Below are 8808 nucleotides of genomic sequence, written 5' to 3'. Positions count from 1 at the left end.
TCCTGTTAATACCCTGGCCATGCCGGGCTTTGATGAAACTTAAGATCAACAGCTCCATTGTAGAAAGCTAGATATTGCTCTGAACTTTTTCCTGAGTTTGAGATTTTTCTAGCTGAGACTATCATGTCTGCTTGGTTTCGTGGGGCAGGGAAACAGAACAGCAAAAAGTTCAATTTCCTATTGAAAATGACACACGTGTTCCCGCTGACCCCTTTAAAATTTAAAATTATGGAAGTCAGAGAGATGCAGCAGAAAAGGATGTCAAAGAGATCTAAATTATAAGGACTTGATGTGGCTTAAAGATGGAGGAGACCACAGGGAAGGCATGAGAAAGAAATGAATCAGGCCAACAAACAGTGATCTTGGTAGAGGATCCCAAGCTCCGAATTAAAATACCTGGACCAATACCTTGATCTTCAGTCCAGGGAGAGCTTGAGCAAAGAACCCAGCTACATAGTAACAAACTTGCAATGTAAAGAAACGGAGATTCGGGAGTTCCCATTATGGATCAGTGGGTTAAGAATCCGACTAGTATCTATGAGGATGTGGGTTTGACCCCTGGCCTTGTTAATGGGTTGAGGATCCCGCATTGCCATGAGCTATGGCGTAGGTTGAAGATGAGGCTCAGATCTGGCGTTGCTGTGGCTGTGGCTGTGGCGTAAGCCAGCAGCTGTATCTCTGATTCAACCTCTTGCCTGGGAAATTCCATATACCATAGGTATGGTCATAAACAGAAAGAAAGGAAAACAGAGATTCATGAATAAAATAATGCTAAGAGGTCCTGGGCTGGCCCATACCAGAAATGGGTTCAAATTCTACCTTTGCCACCAACCTGCTATATGACCATGTGCCATGTTACCTAGTGACTAAGTCTCATCTCCCATTTGTAAATCAGAGGAGGGCATATTAATATCTACTTTCTAGAATAGTATAAAGAGTCAAGGGAAATGTGAAAGATTTTACATACCATAAAGCTTCTTGTATATGAGCATTTTTACCATAAACCACGACCCCTAGAAAAACTCATTATGCTGATATGAATTCTGCATTTTTCTCTTCCATTTTAATTGAGCACAAAGTTAGCTAAATGTTTGCAACCTATTTGCGAAAAAGCAACGTAAAGGAATTTTTAAATCTAAAAAAATACATTTACTGAGGAGCTCATTTCTCCCTCAACACACATTCAAGAGCTAGAAATGCATTTTGGGAACCCCTCCTCTCTTAGTCCCCTGTTCTCTTTTGGAAATGCTATCTGGCGGCAAATTCATAGCCACAGCACACACAACACAGGGGCTCCCCCTCTGCTGCGCTCCTTACAAACAACACTTGGAAGCACTTTGACATTCGTGACCTCATCTTATCCTCCAAATCCTGAGCTAAGATTGATGAAATGACGCTGTGTGATAAACAACTCGCCCCAAACCATACCACCAGTCAAGAGCAAAGCCAGGCCTGGAACTGAAGCCATCTTCTTGCAAACTGGGTGTCTGCCCCCAGCCCCATGCCACCCAGACTGGCAGAGGGCAGAGGGAACAGAGGGTGTCGCCCGCTGGTTCTGTGCCTGAGGTGACACAGGTTGATCGACCTACCCTCTCCCAACACTCTGTTCACGTGCCCTTGTGGTCCAAAGTTCTAGAGCCAGGCTGGATTTTGAGACACACCATGCAGGGCGGTGTGTGGGTTTCTGGACTTGTTTGCTTTTAGACAAACAAACTGGCTTGGCTTCCGGAAATGAGCTCAGGCAGATGAATTATTACAAGTCTCACGACTCGTCTTGAGAAAACCTTCATGTCCATTTTATTTAAATGTGTTCAATAGCATTAATGTCAACCACCCATCCAGTCCCACCCAAAATAGACAATATACCCTCTCAAGTCCTACCAGGTCATTCAGTAGTGACAAGATAAAATGGCTAATGTTAGACTTAGTCTGTTTCTCAGCAAAAGCCTGAATCCTAGTTTTAATACACACACACACACAAATGAAAACTGATAAGACATAAAGGCAGAAAATGGAATTCAAAGCACTTCTTTATATACATCAGATATGCATTAAGTTCCTTAATCAGAGCCCCATTTCTTGCTTTTGAAACTGCAAAATGATTGATATTTAATGCTAGAGCACAAATATACTTTAGCGTACAAGCTAGTAATATTAATAGGGAAGGATGTGGACCTGAGTTAATCATTTTGAGTCTTGATTGTAAACATTAAAAGGAACTGATGACAATGGACCTGTCATCACGGGGGAGAGGTGAACACTGGGGAGAGCTTCTGGTGTCGGCACATTGACCCAGCTCTAATTCTAGTTCCAATGTTAGCAAATCAGAAACATATCACTGCGTTATTCAAGGAATCACCTTCGGTCTCCTGTCTCCTGTCATTCTCCTCTAGCTGAACCCCGAGGAGTGACTGGGGTTGACTCAGGGGTGGCCCTTTGTCCTAGGCGTACTGCCACACATACCAAAACACAGACACTAAATGATTATTTGAAATAATAAACTATTCCCTTACCTATACATTCATTGATACAGCTATCAGAGAGGAGAACATTCTCTTAGGACTCACAGACATGAAAGTAAAGGCCAGCTCTGGATTATTAGCTGATGAAAGAACATTAAAGTACTTTCGAGGAGTCAGGCATTCTTTTTCTAGCTGCCAATTATCAGTAGTATGACCCCTGACAAGCCAGGTACCCAAAACCATTGCTTTCTCTACGAACTTGATCCAGTATCTGCTCCATTTATCTCTTAAGATTGTTCTTAAGTCTTCCTTAAAAAGCATACATATGGGAATTCCCACTGTGGCTCAGCACTAACGAAACTACTATCCATGAGCACACAGTTTTGATCCCTGGCCTTGCTCGGTGAATTAAAGATTTGGTGTTGCTGTGGGCCGCGGATGTGGCTCAGATCTGGTGTCGCTGTGGCTGTGGCAGGCAGTTGCAACTCCGATTTGACCCCTAGCCTGGGAATTCCCATATGCCACAAGAGTGGCCCCCAAAAAAAGACCAAAAAAAAAAAAAAAGCATACATATGGAGTTTCCTGGTGGCATAGTGGGTTAAGGATCTGGCATTGTCACTGCTGTGGCTTGGGTCATAGCTGTGGCATGGGGTTGATCGCTGGCCCCAGAACTTCTACCTGCTATGGGCACAGCCAAAAATTTTTTTTTTTTTTTGGCTTTTTAGGGCCGCACTTGCGGCATATGGAGGTTCCCAGGCAAGGGGTCCAATCAGAGCTACAGCTGCCGCCCTAGCCACAGCCACAGCCACTTGGGATCCAAGCCGTGTCTGAGACCTATACCACAGCTCACCACAACTCTGGATCCTTAACCCACTGAGGGAGGCCAGGGATTGAACCCACAATCTCATGGTTCCTAGTCAAATTCATTTCCACTGCACCACAACAGGAACTCCCCCCAATTTTTTTTAATTAAAAAAAATTTAAAAATTTAATGAAAAGCATACAGAAAATACATACATAAAACACTATAATTGCTATTAAATTATTTGAAGAAATTAATTTCTCATAATGTAGAGCTGGATACTGTCTTTAGGGTCTGGAAAACAACAGATTTATTATCTAACAAATGGAAATAATTGAATTACAGAAAAACATAATTATAATTCTCTTCCAAACTCACTAGATTCGCATTTCACACTGCAATGAGTTTGCTGGTTAGGGGATTAATTAAAATCACTGCTGTATAAAATGATTCATTCAATAATTCTTTGGGAATGCAAATTCAAGTTCAGCAAGTAATAAGTACACTTTAAAAATGAAATCATGTTGACATTCCAGGAGATAATTAAGCAAATTAAGAAACCATAACCCAAAAATGTTTTTAAACGATCTTACTGATTTCCTCAAAACTGAATGCTTACAAAATGAAATTTGAATAAGTCAATTATAAACCTTTAGACTCAGGTATCATATTAGAAGCAAAAGGCAATCAATAAAAAGGCATTGGAATTCCCTGGTGACTCAGTGGGTTAAGGATTTAGCATTGTCACTACTGTGGCTCAGGTTGCCGCTCTGGCATGACCTGAAAGGTTAGAACTAACCTGAGAGAGTACGGAAGCCAACACGTATTTTACAGAAGTAATTCTGATGTCCGCCAACTTTTTTTTTTTTTTTTTTTGCCTTTTTAGGGCCACCTGTGGCATATGAAGTTCCCAGACTAGGGATCTAATCGGAGCTCCAGCTGCCAGCCTATGCCATAGCCACAGCAACGCCAGATCCTAGCCGCATATGCAATGTACACCACAGCTCACGGCAATGTCAGATCCCTCAACCCACTGAGCAAGGCCAGGGATTGAATCCGCATTCTCATAGATACTAGTCGGCTTCTTAACCCGGTGAGCCACAACGGAAACTCCCCTGGCAACATTTTTTATTAGGATGATCAAAGACCAAAATTACTGGATATTTTTCTGGATAATGATTAATGCCTTGCATTAGTGGTGTGGCGTATCACACACGCACAAGAAGAAAGTCTGCAACACTTGAAGACATGACACTTTCTCTTATTTCTTTTAAGAAACAAGGTAGCAAGAGTTATTTCCATATATATTATTGCAGATTTGGGTAATTTTTGTTAATTCTGAACCTAAGATTTAATAGTGACTTGGCTGGATCCTGGATGATAAAATTGAACATGTGTAGAAACACGCAGCATAACAAAAAAAATAACACACTTGACTTCCTGCTCCACATTTATTGGGGCCAGAGAGACTAAAACAGCTATTTTCTTCTCAAATACTTGGAAAAATATAATACAACAGCAATTTCTTAAATACATAACAAAACTTTCTGGATTGTGAATCAACATGAGATAGAAGAGCCTATAGATATCAATTGTAACAGCTTTAAAAAATGTCATTCATCTGAGGCATTCTGAAACTGTCTTTAAAGCTACACATAACACATGATTCTATACACATAAAGGCATCCATTCAGGGACCAAAAGTCTTTTAGAAGCACTGTGTAAGAAAGGCTGAAGTAATACATATTTAGATTCAATGTAATTTTTAAGAGACAATTGGGGGGTTCCAAGAAAACAGTGATTTACATTCGAATACACATGTAGATTTTCAAACCTGGAATAGGTGAGATTTTTGTGATACCGGCTACAAGAAAATTCACACTGTGAATTATTTGTTTTTCCAAGGCCTCTTTCAAACTAGAGATTTGAAGTCCAGAGCAAACATCCATGGCATGAACAAACAGGATGCCTAAGATTCTACAATTTGCTTCCATAACATTTTCCCCTTCACTTCCCTACCTAATAACAAGAGAAAAATTCCCACAAGGGGCAACAGCTAGATGTTAGGCCATTACATCCAATGGTGAGTTATTCCATCCAGATAACAGCATGGTGAAGGATCTGTTTGATTTCTATTTCAAATGGACTATATACTACTCCAAACACACACACACACACACACACACACACACACACACACACACAAAGTTTGCCCTAAGATCCAAACATTACATAGTCCCATATTTCTTCCTAGTACAGAAAGAATCACTATGAAAGAACACAGCTAACAAACAGAGGAAGGTGACAAGGTTAAACCCTTTATCTGGCCAATTCTACAAAATGAAAACGTCAGTCTCTGTTATCAAAGTCATCAGCTTTCTCTATTATAAACAAAATCTCTAGACTGGTTTGCATCTTGCCCTTTGATGCACCAGAGATATCTTTGGGTTTTAACCAACCAAGCTGTTCCTGTTGATTCCAACAATCTTACACAGGCCAAGTTGTTGGGCCATTTAAGGAAGAAGTCACCACTTTTCAGGCACTTTTCAACATTTGAAAACTTAAATCCAGTTATTTTAAATCTATTTGACAAACAGGTCCCCTCCCCCCCCCCAAAAAAGTAAGCTAATTCTTTTATAGTATCTCTGTGAGAAGAGAAATTCCCTCAGTTTTGCCAAGGAAATAACATAGACGGATTCTTTCACCTTTACTCCAAATTCAGGAGCTGTGCCTCTGAAAACAGCATTTTAGGCTACTTGAAATTGCCTCTGTTTCAAGATTCTTTGTGGAAGCAATCTTGGAGAGTACATTAATGGAAGAGTATATTACCAAGACTGACATTCTTGATTCAAAAGTTCAGTTTCAGCTGAGTTCCTGTGATCCCCTGAGCAGTTATAAATGCCCTGTGCTAATAATGAGGCAGTGTCAGACAAAGCAAATTATTCAAATATATGTACATTTATATTTATACCCACATGAAATATGATGATAGAAGAAAGATGCTGATTTTTTTTTCTCTGAAGTGTTTAGAGTTTCCAGGGAAAATAAAGACATTCAATATTGAGAAATTTCTAATGAATGATTAAAAATCTTTTTTGGTTGGTTGCCATCCAAAAGTTTTCCCAGAGTTCTCGTCTATGTTCTATACAAACTGTAAATAAAAATGTACACAACCAGATGTATTACACACCAATCAGATAGCAATATGTACACACAAATTAAAGTTCCTTAAATATACACATCCCCACTTAGAATACAATCCATTACACAGGCAAAGCATCACTCTTTCAAAACAGATCAAAGATAGCAGCAGTTTAATAGGCTAGTTACCCAGCTATCTCAGAAAATATCAGAGGTCCTGACAATTCCTGATGTGGTACCCTTGGCTTCAAAGAGAGCTGTCCACTAACATTTAACACGGTTCTCACGCAGCACCAGGCTACATTGCCAACGGCATTTATGTAATCCTGTCATTAGAGTAAAAGTTACTGTCTTTTCAAAACTCGTTTATTCAAAATCTGACTAAGGGAATAATGGGAAAAATAAGCCACAGTGAGGTGATAAAAACCCAAACTACGCAAGACACACCAAGCATTTACCTTTCATTTCTCAGATATTTTTTGTTGTTTTATCAGTGCCCTGTACATACAAAAAGTACTCTTGATTGCCCTAACAGATGCTGAACGAGCAAAGCTGCTGGGAAGAGGGCTGTTCTGAATTGCATTTGAAACTGTGTAAGTAACTTAATTATCAATTAGTGTTTTTACAAACTGGGATGGCATGATATCATACGAAGCACTGTTTTAAAAGCGTTGACACCTTTGGGTAACTTATGAACTTAACTGTAACCAAAATTTACATACATAATATGCAAAAAAACATTTTTAAGTTGATTTATAATAAACCAAATATGAGTCCCAGAAGACAGAATGGCTTTTAAGTAAACATTTATTTTGTGTGCACTCTTGGGTATATCCATGCATGCCCAGTGAATAGAAATTCTAGATAGGCAGCAAGTTATGTGAATTCCAGATACACCTATGGACTTTAATATTCTCTCCTGTTGTATACTTCTAGGTCTAATTCTAAATTTGTTGGGTATATGAACAAAGAGATCAAGAAAGGCCCCTGATACCTATGATGAAGATTTTAAACCCTGCCACTCTACCCATACGTCACAGCTACGGGCTGTTTGAAGAAGTTTATCACCCAGGAGAGAGATACTAAATTAGACCAGATTGTTTTACCTGCTCCAGCTCTTTTCTGGGCGCGGTGGGGGGGGATGACAACCCCTTCTGCACAGCAGTTTCTCCTGCTTAAAGCTGAGATCCCACAAGGAGAAACCTATTGTGTTTCTGCCAACTTACCAGGGCAATGATGGGAACGGCACACACAGTAACCACCAGCAGAGGCAGAACCATCAGAATCAACTCCTAAGAGAAGCAGCCCTCATACAATTCTTACAAGCACTCTAATTCTTAAAAGAATTTCCCCTTAAACAGTCTAATTCTTCCTCTCCTACCAGGGGTTCTCCTCACGCTTCTCAGGGTGGTCAAATCAACACGGAACAGACTCTGGCCTTTCAGTTACCAAGTGTGTTGTCGTGGTTGGCAGCACGTTTATTGGACCAAATGTTCTTTCAGGCTCCCTGGATTTGGCGGGAAGTTGCACAGTCCGGTGGGATCCTTTGGCTGATACCATGACGATGTGTTAGTTCCTCCCCATCACCCCAAGGCTTCCCAACATGCTCCACAGACACAGTCTGGACTGTTAAACCTGGTCCTCTTTACATGGGCACACCTCCCACCCAGTGCTTGGCCTTTCTGGATCCTGAAGGCGGGTAGGCAAGTTCAAAGTCTGGACATAGAGGCACTTCCAAAGTTTGGCAAGGAGGAGGAGGAAGCGAGTTCGCTAAGTGGGGTTTTCTCACTGTGCGGTCTCGTATAACCCAGGCATCTGTGGCACGTGGACACGAACAGAGATCTTTAGGTTGTGGATGGGTCGTGCTTTTTCTTCTTGCCCCGGCAGGATTTGCAGATGCAACAGATTATACACGGGGAAGCCAGAAGCAGCAAGGGTGAAGTCACCAAGGCAATGATGCCCAGCCCCACCAGAATCCCGACCACCTGGAAATGGAGAAGAAAAGCCTATTCCAGCAATTAAGTCCTCCTAAGTGTATATTCTACCATCATCCATGGACTGTCTACCCCCCTCCCCAATTCGTATGATGGTGTTTGGAAGTGGGGCCTTAGGGAATTAGACATGAGGGTGGTGTCCTCATGATGGGATGGAGGCCCTTATCAGAAAAGACTCCGGAGATCTTGTTTCTTCTCCCTCCACTCTCTGCGTGTGAGGACAGAGTGAAGAAGGCCATCTCCAAACCGTGCTCCTCACCAGAACCCAACCATACTGGCACCCTGACCTCAGAGGTCCAGTCTTCAGGACCATGAGAAATACATTTCTGCATGGGCCACCCAGGCTGTGGTTAATTTGTTACAGCAGCCTGCACTGACTAAGACACCAATGCAGGCACATAAAGCAGTT

At 41.3% G+C, this 8808-nt stretch overlaps 1 protein-coding gene across 8 annotated transcripts in view; it reads right to left on the bottom strand.

Annotated features, from left to right (window-relative positions):
• Nucleotides 4702-8808, bottom strand: part of RNF144B (ring finger protein 144B) — a 172994-nt gene continuing 168887 nt past the window's right edge. For 6 of the 8 annotated variants that reach the window (XM_021100236.1, XM_021100234.1, XM_013977461.2 and 3 more), the window contains one exon: nucleotides 6204-8390. In XM_021100236.1, coding sequence (XP_020955895.1) covers nucleotides 8250-8390 — 141 coding nt within the window. In that variant the 3' untranslated portion in view covers nucleotides 6204-8249. Of the gene's footprint in view, nucleotides 8391-8808 lie in introns of all 8 variants that reach the window. The other 2 variants (XM_005665608.3, XM_001928021.7) reach the window with 1 other exon arrangement.

Source organism: Sus scrofa, chromosome 7 (assembly GCF_000003025.6).
Source record: "Sus scrofa isolate TJ Tabasco breed Duroc chromosome 7, Sscrofa11.1, whole genome shotgun sequence".
NCBI lineage: Eukaryota > Metazoa > Chordata > Mammalia > Artiodactyla > Suidae > Sus > Sus scrofa.
Note: the sequence above shows the minus strand (reverse complement) of the source record. Positions and strands in the feature narration are given on the sequence as shown.